This window comes from Felis catus, chromosome A3, assembly GCF_018350175.1.
Source record: "Felis catus isolate Fca126 chromosome A3, F.catus_Fca126_mat1.0, whole genome shotgun sequence".
Taxonomy (NCBI): domain Eukaryota; kingdom Metazoa; phylum Chordata; class Mammalia; order Carnivora; family Felidae; genus Felis; species Felis catus.
This window is the reverse complement of record NC_058370.1, coordinates 23,619,442-23,633,330: the sequence shown is the minus strand read 5'-3', so window position 1 is coordinate 23,633,330 and position 13,889 is coordinate 23,619,442. Positions and strand designations below refer to the sequence as shown.

At 42.6% G+C, this 13,889-nt stretch overlaps 1 protein-coding gene across 6 annotated transcripts in view; it reads right to left on the bottom strand.

Moving 5' to 3' along the window:
* Positions 1–1,821: 1,821 nt before the first annotated feature.
* Positions 1,822–13,889, bottom strand: part of CPNE1 (copine 1) — a 34,970-nt gene continuing 22,902 nt past the window's right edge. For all 6 annotated transcript variants that reach the window (XM_045053702.1, XM_003983572.5, XM_006929810.5 and 3 more), the window contains 15 exons: positions 6,854–6,982; positions 6,575–6,754; positions 6,344–6,418; positions 6,191–6,262; positions 5,976–6,056; positions 5,717–5,806; positions 5,523–5,609; positions 5,295–5,381; positions 5,142–5,201; positions 4,929–5,062; positions 4,770–4,824; positions 4,472–4,523; positions 2,741–2,874; positions 2,353–2,589; positions 1,822–2,153 (listed from right to left, as the gene is read on the bottom strand). In XM_045053702.1, the coding sequence (XP_044909637.1) occupies positions 2,013–2,153; positions 2,353–2,589; positions 2,741–2,874; positions 4,472–4,523; positions 4,770–4,824; positions 4,929–5,062; positions 5,142–5,201; positions 5,295–5,381; positions 5,523–5,609; positions 5,717–5,806; positions 5,976–6,056; positions 6,191–6,262; positions 6,344–6,418; positions 6,575–6,754; positions 6,854–6,982 (1,614 nt within the window). In that variant the 3' untranslated portion in view covers positions 1,822–2,012. The remainder of the gene's footprint in view (positions 2,154–2,352; positions 2,590–2,740; positions 2,875–4,471; positions 4,524–4,769; positions 4,825–4,928; positions 5,063–5,141; positions 5,202–5,294; positions 5,382–5,522; positions 5,610–5,716; positions 5,807–5,975; positions 6,057–6,190; positions 6,263–6,343; positions 6,419–6,574; positions 6,755–6,853; positions 6,983–13,889) is intronic.

The window sequence follows — 13,889 nt, the reverse complement described above, 5'->3', positions numbered from 1 at the left end:
GCTTTTCTGGAGCACATTTTGACAATAGGAACCAAAAGCCTTAAAATTTTTTTTTTAACGTTTATTTATTTTTGAGACAGAGAGAGACAGAGCATGAACAGGGGAGGGGCAGAGAGAGAGGGAGACCCAGAATCTGAAACAGGCTCCAGGCTCTGAGCTGTCAGCACAGAGCCCGACGTGGGGCTTGAACTCACGGACCGTGAGATCATGACCTGAGCCGAAGTCCGACGCTTAACCGACCAAGCCACCCAGGCGCCCCTTAAAAATTTTTATATGCTTTAATCACCATAATTCCATTTCTAAGAATGGAGCCAAAGGATACATCAATGTAATTGAAGATAATACTTTTAAGGATATTTATCACACTGTTGTTTATAAAGACAAAACCAAACAGTATGTAAGAAGATAAATTATGCTACAAAAATAATATGAAGCCAACAGAAATGTTAGTATTTAAGGGAATGTGTAATGTCATGGAAAGTTATTAATGATAGATATATGGATAATTTCCTAAAAAGCAAGCTAGACTGGTATACATAATTAACTTCCATATCAAAAGAGTTCTACAGATTAACAGATACTACGCATGAAAAGGCAATAACTTGGGAGGAAGTATTTTCAACATGGATGAGAATAAGGGCTAGAACAACAGCAAAAACCTATAAACAGGCTATTCAGAAGAAATATAACCATAAACACATGAATGACATCTAGCCTTCAAAATTAAATAGATCCAAGCTAAAAATGACAAATTTTTTTTTGCCTGTCAGATTAACAGAAAAGGGGTAAAAAAAATTAAAAAAATTAAAAAAACCTGTTATGGAGAGCATTTTACAATATCTATTAAAATTTTAAATATTCTTATCCTTTGATCTAGCATTTCTACTTCCAGGAACCAATCCTTCAGAAATATTGCTGCACAGATAACTGTACAAGGATATTCATTACAGCACTTTGTAGCAGAACAAAATCGGATGGGACCCAAATCTCAATAATGGACTGGCTAAATAAGCTACAATACGCTCATACACAGAATACATAGGCATTAAAAAGAATAAGGTCACCAAAAGTTCTAATGGGCAAGACACCCAATATAACAAAAACAAGGTACAAAGAGTATGTATAATATCCTACTTAGAAAAAAAATGTCAGACTTAGGAAACACATAAACCTTCACCTCTCATTATCTATTTTTATATTTCAAATAATTTTGTAGTAACTATCATATATTTTAAAGCATGTTAAAATAGTATACACAATATGATCCCATTTTTGTAAAATAAAAAACATGTATACATTATAAATCTGCATTATGGACTAAAAAATCTGTACCAAATACTTTATTGGCACATTGGAGTTTAGATGATAATATTTTGTGTGTATTTTTTCTCTTACAATGAATACACATATTAATTTTCTAGTAAGAAAAAAATAGCTGTTAAAAATTTCAGGCTTGTGGCCTATCTTTAGGATTAGAACCACCACTGCTCTCTCCTGCAGGAAGTCTAGCATGATCCATGCACCATCATAAAACTCCTCCCTCCCCTCGCACTTTCCACCTTGTCTTCGTTCCCAGCTCAGCTCTGTCCTAAGGCAGTGCAGGCTGGATGTTTGGCTTACACTTGATCCTTGTGTTTTTTAAAAACAGAGTCAGTGTCTCTACACATCTAGCCAGGAATATCCAATTTCTTTGATTGGGGCTATGCTGTCAGAGGTATCCTTCATTCAACAACTCCTAAGGTGGACAAACTGAGGCTCAGGAGAAATAAACATGGTTAACAGCAGATTTCCACTTAAAAACACAGAGTGGTGCCAAAGCAGTGATCTTCATTGATTTTTATTGAATAAAGGACTCCAGGGGCAAGCAGGAGAGATCAAAAGCAACAATAGCAGGAACAAATATAAAAATATAAAATGCAAAGTGCAAGCACTGGGGAATGTGTGCAGGGTTGAATTGTGTCCTTGGGGGACACAAGGCTGAGGACTAGCCACAGCCTACCCCCTAAAGGAATCTAGGTCTGAGCGGCCTGTGCAGGGCCCTTGGCTGGGGGTGGAAGTGGCTTGAATGGGGCCCAACCTTGGGCCTTGAAGTAGGAGACCAGTTGTATAGGTACCTCTGCGAGCACAGTCTGTGCCAGTGCCTCCCGAGGGGCCTGCCAGGAGAAGAAGGGCAAGGTCAGTGGTGGCCCCCTAAAAGCATCCCATAGTTTACATTTCATAGCAAAGAAAGGATACAAATCCCAACACCCAAACTTGCCCAGACTTAGATGAAAGGGTAAGTATCCCCACTCAGACAGAGGTGGAGGGGTAAGCTCCCAGATCTGATCTGCCCCCAAACTTGCCCCCACTCACATTCTGGAAGCGACGGTAGGGCACAAACTGCACTATATCACGGGCAGCTGCCTCCCCGGAGCGCGTATGCAGGGGTCCACCATCAGCATCCAGCTGCTCCATGGCCTCAAAGTCAGCACCACCCACACCCACGATGATCACTGACATGGGAAGGTGCGAGGCACGCACCACAGCCTCACGTGTAGCCTCCACATCTGTCACAGCACCGTCGGTCAGCAGCAGCAGCACAAAGTATTGCTGGGGATAAGCCCATTCATAAACTGAGGCAGACCCTCCAAACACCCCAGCTACACATCCCCACATTGACAAGAAGTCCCTTGTTACATAGTCCTAAAGGGAGCCCTTGCCAAGACTGCCCACCACTACCTCTACCTCTTACGATCCTCACCGAGGCAGTCCTCTGATGTGCAGCCTGGGTTGCAAACCTGGCCACATGGTTGATAATGGGTGCAAAGTTGGTGGGGCCATAGAGGCGAACTTGGGGCAGGGCTTGGCGATAGGCATCCACAATGCCCTGGATGCCTAGAAAAGGAGGGCAAAAAAAAAAAAACACACTAAAATACTGAGCCTCTTCAGGGTTGAGTCAGTCCTGACATCACCCCATCCTGGCCAAGGAGATTTGAGAACCTGGGTGCATTTCGTTTGGTCACCCCTATAACCCAAGGTATTTAACCTTATGCTACAGATGGGAAAATTAAGACCAAAGAGAAGAAGAGCACTTGCCCTAAATCACAACTTGAGTTAACACTAATTAAGGAGTCTCATAAACAAATCTAGGACAGTTGAGCATCAGATTACAACCCACTTAATAATGAATTATAATCTAATTACTAAAATAAGAATCTATAGATATTAAATAATTACCGGGAAGGAAGAAGCTCTTAATTTTTTTTTCCAACCTCCCTCCTCCCCCCATAACTCAGTCTAAGAAGCTCTTAATAAATGTAGGAGGAATTACAAAATCATTTGGCAATCTTAGAGATAACTGATTCACGCAAAGATCAATATGAGCTAAAACCAGAGAATCCTAGTTAATGAGTAACTGGATATTTATATAGCCTCAAAGTATCTTCCCAAAAGATATTTATTAATTACAAATAGTGGAGAAACCTGGTAGTAGACTCTACCTTAACCAAGTGATCAAAGTTAACATGACTGGTAGGATAAATCTACATCATGGGCCTCCTGACATGGTGCACTGAGAAGAACGCCCACCACAAGTACATAATTTGGATCTATCATAAGGAAATACCAGGTAAACCCAAACTGTGAGACATTCTACAAATTACCTAGCCTATAATCTTAAAAAATTTCAATTATCATGACAGACATGAAGAATTCTGGAAGACAAAACAAGTGAATGCATTACACGATCTGAGATTTTCTTTATGCTGTAAAAGACAACTTGCAAAACATGAATAAATTCTAGACTGGATAATAGTATTGATGTTAACTTGCTGATTTTGGGAATTGTATTGTAGTTACATAAGAGAATATCTTTGACTTTAGGAAACACACACTTAACTATTTAGGGATAAAAGGAGCAAAGTTGGTGGGGTCTCGGAGGCAAACTTGGGATAGGACTTATTCACTAAAATTCTCAAACATTTCAGGAAAAAAAATATGTGTGTGTCTATATATACAGACCACTTTAGTTTGTTGTCCATGTTGGGGGAGCCACGAGGTTTGGAACCTCTCTAGACAAAAGAGTTTGGGTAAAAGTACCCTAAAAAGAGCTGAACGAAGGCTTCCACTGATGCCCAGATAAGTACCAGTGAGCTTCCAGGCAAAGATGATAATAGAGAGCACTTGGTATTTGCCGAGGCTTACTTCTTCAAACTTTACATATATCTTCTCCTTAAATATTCAATATCTTATAGTATTTATCCTTTTTATGAAGCCAAAGCACACTGGCCCCAAGTCACATGGTTTTAGCAAGACGCAAGATAAAGATTTGAGACCTAGATTTGAGTCTCTTAGAGACCTAGCTCTAAAATCCACTCCTCTGGACAACAGGATCAGATACCTGCCCCTATTACCCCACACTCCCTTGTCTGCACAGGCTTGGCCCTCTAGGTGTGGACTGATCTGCCTTATGTTGGAGGTTGGAGGAACTTACCTGTGCAGTAGGGGTTATTGGGATTGAAGTTCAAGGCAAATTCATGGGAGACCTGAAGGCAAGAATGAAAATGAGGTTCTTTCTCCATGGTCATATTTGTGTAAAGAAACAGGACATTATGGTATATGCCAAGCATTGTATAGGAACTATTTAGTCCTGAGTACTTGTTGTGCATATGCCTATAGGGATACATCCCTGCATCTCCACATAAAGCTGGGTGCCAGACAGCAAATCTACGTCATCCCCCCAAATCAGGACCCTGACACTGAAAATAGAGGAGTTGGGGAGGAGTGCTCACCTGCCAATCAGGGGGCACCTGGGCCCCAAATCCAAATGCTGGGAAAAGCTTGTCCCTGTGGGAAGACAGTGAGTTGGAGAAGAGGCAGAGAGGGGACTGTGACCCTAGAGGCTGAAACATCTGCAGGGAGGAGGGCGGGCAAGAGAACAAGTTACTCACGAATCATAGTCCTGAATCACGCTGCCCACACTCCACAGTGCTGTCAGGTACTCGTTGACCCCTGTTGGGCTCAGGTAGTGCAGGGAGTCCGGGGAGGAAGGGTCTCCATTGGAGCCTGTGAAGTCTATACCAACCTGGGAGGAAGGGAGGAGGGGAGCTGAAGGCCACTTTGAGCTCCAGATCTGTTCTCTTGCCCCTGATAAAGCAACTTACAGTGAAGTTGATTTGACAGCCTCCCATCACATAGTCCAGGAACGAATACTGTGTCTCAACCTGTAGATGAAACCAGGATCACAGCTGAGGTGAAGAAATTGGGGCCATGGAGCACAGGGGTCAGAGCCTGGGTCACATGGGTTAGTGTCTCACCTGGCAAATTTTGACACAGACAGTCCCAGAGTTCTTGTAGCTTTTCTTTTTCTGCTGTTTCTCAGGGTGGATGCATTCAAAATTGGCCTGGTGAGGAAAGAAAAACTAGGGTAGGAAACTCCCAGAGCATCAGACAGAACTAGAGCTGCTCTGCCCTCCCTCCCTCCCTCCCTGGGGCTGCAGTCCTTTAGGCCCACCTCAACACCCTTGAGCTGGGCTGGCACTCACCGGGACTGCTTGCAGCTGGGCCAAGCTGGTGTAGAAGGTACCAATGAGATCATGTGAACCATCACTGTCATAGTCTGAGCATCGCACCTGAGGCAGGGGGAAGAGGGGGAGGTGAGTATGTGTATATAGTGAGAATAAATCCCTCCCCAGGCTCTCTGCCCCTGGTTGGTCCATTCAGGAGGCAAACTCCTCACCTGGATGGGTGTGCTGGGGTCTCCCCCACAGAAATGCTGAAGGGGAACAGAGAAGCGCTTCCATGTAGGGTTCAAGTTGTTCTTGATTACCTGAAGGTGGAGGGCAAGGCCTCTAATAAGTTCTGGGCTGGCATATGGGGAGCTGTCATCCTTCCCTATCCATGTACAGTCTTGCTCTCCCTATGTTCCAAACCTTGATAATCACAAGCCCCAGGGATTCTCTCACAACCCACTCAACCCAACCCCAGGGGTCTCACACCTCAGATCTGTATACCAGGTGCCATTTCCCATCACTCTGACGGAAGAACTCCAAGAATGGATCCGATTTTCCCAGGAAGTCCTGTCAATGCCACAGAGACCCCAGTGTAAGACTAAGGGAGAGACAACTATACCAGTCCTCACCCCTGCCCCCCAACATACCATCCCTGTCCCCTTAATTCTTAAATCCCCAAGGCCTCCTCCTTCCAGACACACCTTCTTATCTAGGTTTCTGGCCTCCACCTCCATGGTCACTACGCGACTATCCTTCATCTCCTGAGCTGATACCTAGGAAAGGGAGGCAGGAGACTGTATCACCTCATGAATTCCTCTTTGACGTAACCTCCTTCCCCCAGAGTTCTTCCTTACCGTGATGGTCCCCCGTCCAGCAGGTTTTCCAGGCTTCAGCATCAAGGGCAGAGTTATTATCTGGCTGGACACAATCTGGGGCAGAGCAGGGGTAGGTGGGAGAGCAAAATCTCAGACAGGGTTAGGTCTTGCTTGACTCCCACCTCCTCCATGTTCCAGACAGTCTGGGTGGTCTGTTAGGGCTCTTACTGAACATGTGTCTGAAAGATTTTAATCCCTAGCCCTACATACCTGTCCTAGGGAACACTCAGCCCCTCCTAGGAAGTCATCATCCCCCAGCTCAGGTGTCTTGTTGTCTATGTCATAGATGCCAAATCGGAGCTTCTGAACTGTTTCAAAGTGGTACTCAAGCTGCAGAGTCTTGGAGAACTCGGGGCTCGAGCAGTTCCGTACTCGCTCAGTTCGGCCAAGCTGTGGGCAGAGGCCAATTAGCGTAACAGTCATACACTCTTCAACCCCCAAAATAGTTCTAGCCTCCCTCCACAACCTTAAACCCACAGTCCTTCTCACCTCAGCCCAGTTGCCCCCTCCCACATCCTGTAAAAGGACGCAGAGTGGGTCAGACTTAGAGCCGATGTCCTTGTCAATGAGATGGTCACAGGAAATGGACAGCTGAACCAAGGTCACACAGTGGGCCATCTGGGAAGAAAGGACCTAAGTCAAGCACTGAGGACCCTTTCCACCCTTCCCTGACTACAGGTCCCAGCTTAGGAAGGCCAGCAGGCTTCACCCAGGCAGGGCTGAGCCTGTATCCAGGTCCATGACACCCAAGGAAGAGAAGATCCTAGAGCCTCCATACTCCTCTAATTCCTTAGGTGAACTCCATGGGACAGGACATGGTGGGTACAACCAACCCTGGTATGATGGGAAGATGCAGAAAAAGTATAGTGGCCTCCATCAACAACTTTGACCCCAAACTAGTCCTCACCCTAAAATCGCTATAATGCTCCTAAGACCCAGAATCCAACCCTGATCTTCTCAGAGACCAATGAATCTCACTCTGACCCTCTTACTGGCCCCAGATCAGATCCTAATCCAAGTTCCAGTCCCAACATTGTCTCAAACATGACCATGATCAGATATTACTCCCCAAAAAGTTTCTTCCTCCAATGATTTCTCACGAACTGTGGGGCCCTGCATCTTGAGATGGTGTTAGGATCGCCCCCAACTCAATCTTCTAGCCTAAAATCAGCTGCTCATGTCCAACTCCTCACTACTCTCACTGCCACTACCCAGTCCAAGCCATCATTTGTCACCAGGCTTATCCCATTAGCTTCTTTAACTTGTTTCCCTTATCCTATGCCATCCCCACCTCCACCTCCATCCTCACGCTAACAGACTATTCCCAATACGGCAACCAGGGTGATTCTGTTAAAATGTTAAGTCAGGTCATGTCACACCTCTGCCCAAACCCTCTAATGATTTCGTATTATTTAGAAAACATCCAAACTCTACCATGGTCTACAAGGTCTTGAAAGATCTAGATCTCTCTAACCTAATTTCCTAACATCTCTCTTGCTCATTACATTCTGTTCACACAGGTCTGCTTGCCTGCTATTCCTCAAATAAGCTTGTTTCTTCCCTCATATTATCCACATGACTTGTTTCCTCACTCCCTCTAGGTCTTCATTCAAAATCATCATCTCCATTATGAAGAAAAAGGCTCTCCTCTTCTAGGTACTTAAAATTTTATCTCTACTAATACTAACATTGCATACCCTTTTCCTGCTTTTTCTCTTTAGCATTTATCAGTGTCTAATATACTATATATAATGTTTTCCCGACTAGAATGGAAACTGAGGGAATATAAACATGAGGGAAGGGATATTTGTTTGTTCTGTTCACTGCTGTATCCCAAGCACCTAGATAATAAATATTTGCTGAATGAAATCCAAAAGGCTATCTCCAGACTCAGCTCCCAGCCCAGCCACCTCCAAACTGACTGGCAATCAAGGACCAAGTTTCTCCAATCCATCCATTTCCTCAGCTGAAACATTATCTTCTTGCATGGATCACCATGACTCCCAAGAAACCCCTCCTCCTACAGTCCCCATAATAATTACCCTCAGACTTGTTACTACCTCTGTGTCCTTGCTGACCCATACACCTGCAGACCATCTGTACCAGCACTATACCCCAGGATGCCTCCAGCCTTAGCCTCCCCTAAACTGACCCTCAGTCAATTCTTCCCCCAACCTAGTTCACAGATAGTGCTGTTCCCATCTTGGTGCCCTGTGTTCTCCATCTGGAGTGCTATTATCAACCGATGTTGGAACAATTATTACACTTTAGCTTGCGTCACAAACTGCCTGCCTATTCATATCATCTCAGTCCCTACTTGAAAGCATCCAATGATGGAAAACCCACCACTCTCCTAATCTATTTTTAAAAAACATTTTAGAGAAAGAGGCAGGGGCGGGGGGGGGGGGGGGCAGAAAATCTTAAGTAGGCTCTAAGCTCAGTGCAGAGCCCAGTGTGGGGCTCAATCCCACGACCCTGGTATCATGACCTGAGCTGAACTCAAGACTCATATGCTCAACTGACTGAGCCACCCAGGCGCTCCTCTCTTAATCCATTTAGATAGTCCTGTTCCATAAAGTCCCACCCAAACCAACTCAAGTCTGCTGAATCCTCATTTCTACATATTTGTCCTGTATCTCCCCAGTCTAAATTTCCACAGGAAAGCCTTATTCCATCTCTCTCTGAGAACCCGTCTGACCTGGAAGCAGTGAAACCCCCAGCTAATATCTGGAAAAAGAGCCCCAGTTCTTTTGAATGTTGCCCCTAGAATGTGGCTTGTAGACTCTGAACAACCTGATCTTCCCTTTGAAAGTTCCCCAAGGAGAAGACACAGAGAACACATTCTCCCAAAGGAGTGGGACCACAACTTCCCCAAGTCACAGTCTGACTCCATGCTTCTCACTTTACATGTTCTCTGCAGAGCAGAAACAAATGAAGGATGTTCATTTCACTATTGCTGAGAATAGTAAAACACCTGAGACAGCTTAAAGGTCTATTATGTACTAAGTAAACTACGACACATTAAAACAATGGAATGTTGAGCAGCAGCAGGTAAAATATAAGGCAGAACTATATTATATTGGTATTATATGAAAAAATGGTAAGAAAAGTAGGACTCCATGTTAAACTTCAATTGTATGTGTATATACAATAGATTTGAATATGTTGACAAAATAAATACACACACACACACACACACACACACACACACACACAGAAAAGTGGACAACACACCAAAGAAATGCAACTTTTAGGTGTACCTCAGAGAAGTGGGATGAAGGTAAGGATTTTACATGATCCTTACACTTCTGTAATACACTTCTGTATTGTTTCCATATTTTAGTTTATTTTGTAATTTTTAAAGGGCTTCATTATTTTTTTTCCCCAAACCACTACTCAAGTCCTCTTCACTATTCAAAGCCCAAAGCCTCTACCTCCGGTTCAACAACCTCTACCTAAATCCAGAGTTCTCTTGCCTCCTCTCTGGCTTCTCCTTAAGCACTGTCTCAGCTAGTCTTCCTTGATGTCAGCTTCCAGAGTCTCCACCTTAATTAGAAGCCTTGCATAGCTGCCCACGGCCCTTAGATTCAGAGCCAAAATCCCTAGCAAGGTCACCTTAAGGCACAACTCCAGAGGGCACATCTACACAGAATGCAATAGTTGTAACAATATGGTGCCCCTGCATCCCTAAAAATTCAACCTTCAAACCCCTTCCCAGTCTGCTCTACCTCCTACCATTCTACCACCCAACCAAGTAGTAATCCAAAGCTATTTCTGGTTCCTCAAACACACGCACAAGCTGATACCTCTCAGTTTCTGCCTAAAAAAATGTATTGTCATCCAAAGTTCTGCTATGACATCATTGCTTTATGAAGCCTCACCCACAATCCCAAAGTAAAATTTATCATCTCTCCTCTGGATGATTACATGGCTTCCTCATCATCTTCCTGCAAGCAAACACACACACACACACACACACACACACACACACACACACACACACACACAGAGTGTTTTATTAACCAAACAGAAACTAGGTCATACCACTTCTCTGCTCAAAACTCTGGATTGGCATCACAAAACACTCAAAGTCCAAAGTTCTTACAATGGTCTACAAGGCCCTCCCTGCAAGACCTGACCCTTATCTAACTAATCATCTAGCCACATAAGTATGTTCCAACCAGGTTTCACTTCTGACACACATACACACATCAATCTCATTCCCTGTATCAAAGCTTTTGCATGGTCTTCATCCATATACAGAAAATAAGAAAGTAAGCTGTATTAGAGTAGGAACCACATCTGGTTTGCCTATCTCCAGTACCTACAACAGGACCTACCCTATGGTGGGTATTCAGTAAATTAAATATTAGTGATTTAACACTGAAACTGCCACCAAAATTTCGAGTTTTGTCTGTCTACCCTCATATCTATGGGCTCCTTGGAACTAGGACAGGGTATTATTTCTGTATCCCTAATATCAGTGGCTTAGTACATGGTACTTATAACCATTTGTTGAATAAATGGTAACATGCTTTTGCTCAACTCAAACTTTCAGGCCTTTTCCATTTGAACTACTGTCCAGCAGTAAATCTTCTCTATTCTTATCTTGTACAACTGAGCTTTAAAATTTAAATGCAGGACCCCTGGAACTTAAAACTAAGTGACAATTTAAAAATGGGCAAAGAATTTGATCAGATATTTCGTAAAAGAAAATATATGGATTGGAAATATACAAAGGAAGAGTGATCGACAGCACTAGTCATCAGGGGAATGCAAATTAAAACCACAATGAGATACTAGCACATATCCACCACAACAGTTAAAAGTAGAAAAACTGACAATACCAAATGTTGTCAAGGATGTGGAGATTTCATACATCGCTAGTGAAAGCATTAAATATACCACTTTGGAAACAGTTTGGCACCTTATTAGAAAACCAAATACGCATCTAGTCAAACAGCAATTCCACTCCCAGATTTTTATCCAAAAGAAAACGTTATGTCCACAAAAAGATTTATACAAGAATGTTCATAGCTGCTTTATTTATAATAGCCAAAATTTTGAAACAGCCCAAGTGTCCATCAATATGAGAATGAATAAACCTTAATATTTATACATGTAAGAGAAAACTACGCAATAACAAAAAGAAACTATTAATATCTGTAACATGGATGAATCTGAAGCATAAAATACATAGACTCCACTTACAAAGTTTTAAGGCAAGCGAAACTAATCTATAATGAAAAAATTAGAATAGTGGTTATTCTTCCCATGTCCCCCAGGGGAGGGGCAGGTATTAACTGAAGAGAGAACTCTAGAGGGAATGAAAAAGTTCCTCATCTTGATAGGAATGTGAACCACAAATGCATTTTTCACTGCCATCTAATGATACACTTAAGATGTATACATCTCACTGTATGTAAATGTTACCACCCCCCCAAAAAAACCTATAAGAAATGAAGAACTCAAGACATGTTGAAATATTTATGAAGTGTGCTGATACTTGCAATTTCTTTTAAATCCACAATAAATAAATAAATAAGTATATGGTATGTTGAATGGATATGTGGTAAAACAAATATAGAAACATTTAAATTGTAGAACTTAAATAGTAGATATATGGATATTTACTGTATATCTGTATACTCAATGTTTTCACAATAAAATGTTGAGGAAAAGTTTAAGTGGATGACTTATATTGGAGAACTACGGGTTTATCCCTGATACTTTGTTGAGAACTACAAAGTATTAGCAGTAATTATCTGTGGTGGTGAAGTTACAGGCAACTGGAGCTGCGGCCTTTTCCCTCCCTCCAGGGCTTCTCTAAGATCCCAGAGACAAAGAGGCTTTGGGGAAGACACTTTGGCAGTGGGACAGGCGCTTCTTCTTGTGCTAGGCCTCAATTTCTGGCAGATTAGAGCATTCTTTCCTAGTCTATTACCATTTGCACCCCTTCCCCACAGCTAGTCCTGTTCTATCTTTTCTTAGTTTCTTCTCTGACCAGACTAAAACCCCAATCAGAATTCTGTGGACCTACATGTGCAAATGGGATGGGATTCCATTTCTGAGAGTCAGAGCTTCCTGTGCTACCACAGTTGTTTTTCACAAATCTGCCCCCTTGGCTTCTCGTTGGAATTAGCAATTCTTTATAAGCAAATCCTTATAATGTGCAGTTTTCTATCCTTTGAATCATATTCCCTTTACATTATCTAATGCTTGGGAGTATTATTCTCTCCCAAATCCTGTTGATCTCCTTTAAAATCTAGCTCCAAGCCTACCTGTTTGGAAATCTTACATAATTAAAACTCCTAGTTCACGTCACTCTTCTATTCCATATCCTTTGAACAGCTACGTCCTTAAGCCAGACTCCTTTACTTTTCATCTGGTGCCATTATAATTAATCCCATAGGACTTTCAGCATCCTTTATAGGACTGAAATTTTATAAAACCATATTAAATATCACATTTAAGTGAGTCAATAAAAGCCTCTAAAACTTTCTCATTTATTTTTGTAAAAGAGGTCTAATATTTGCCAATATTCTGAGCCAGCATATCTTGCCTGGATGTCTGTAAGAGTCCCTGCATTTCTTAAGTGGTCTCATTTCCACTCTCAGTTCAACAAAGTCAGAGACCTTCCCTGACTCCAACCCAACAATACCCAGCTTCTCATAAACCTATCAAAATGTGTAACTTGTTTATTTACTTGCTTATTATCTATTACCTCTAGTAGACTATAAATTCAACATGGGAAGAAACCAAATCTGTCTTGTTCCTATTCTAGTGACTCACACATAGCAGGTACTTTGTAAATATCTGTTGAATTAATACTGGGAAAGGAGTGATAATCCAGGGATCCTCAGAAACGACCCAAATCTAGTCCTAGCCTACTGCTTGAAACCATCAAGAAGAAATGAGCTTTCTAGAACACTCAACACAAGACTAGCTTATTTCTATGTGCCCCCAGCACCCCCAAGCCTTCCATTCTGTGCTAGTCAGGAACTGCAAACAGAAACAACTAAGTATATATAGCACCAATCTTTTCTTCCTTTGTCTTCTACCACTTGAAGCCTCCTTCCCTTGTGCTCTCCCCTGTAGGCTGCTTTCCTCTATTGACGGAAATAAAGAACTGAGTGAGCATCTAATCCAAGTCCCTCAATTCAAGGCGGAGAGGTAAAATGTGATTTAGATAAGGCCACACACATCAGGTTCAACAAAATGAGGACCAAACTCAAATATTCTGACTTCTACATCGTCTAGAACTTTTTTTTTTTAACATTTATTTATTTTTGAGACAGAGTGCGAGCGGGGGAGGTGCAGAGAGGGAGACATAAAATCTGAAGCAGGCTCCAGGCTCTGAGCTGTCAGCACAGAGCCGGATGCAGGGCTCAAACCCACAGATCATGAGATCATGACGTGAGCCTAAGTAGGATGCTTAACCAACTGAGCCACCCCGGTGCTCCTCTCCTCTAGAACTTTGGACCATAGTCATATCCTTCTCTTCTGAAGAACTTTCCTTCTTGTA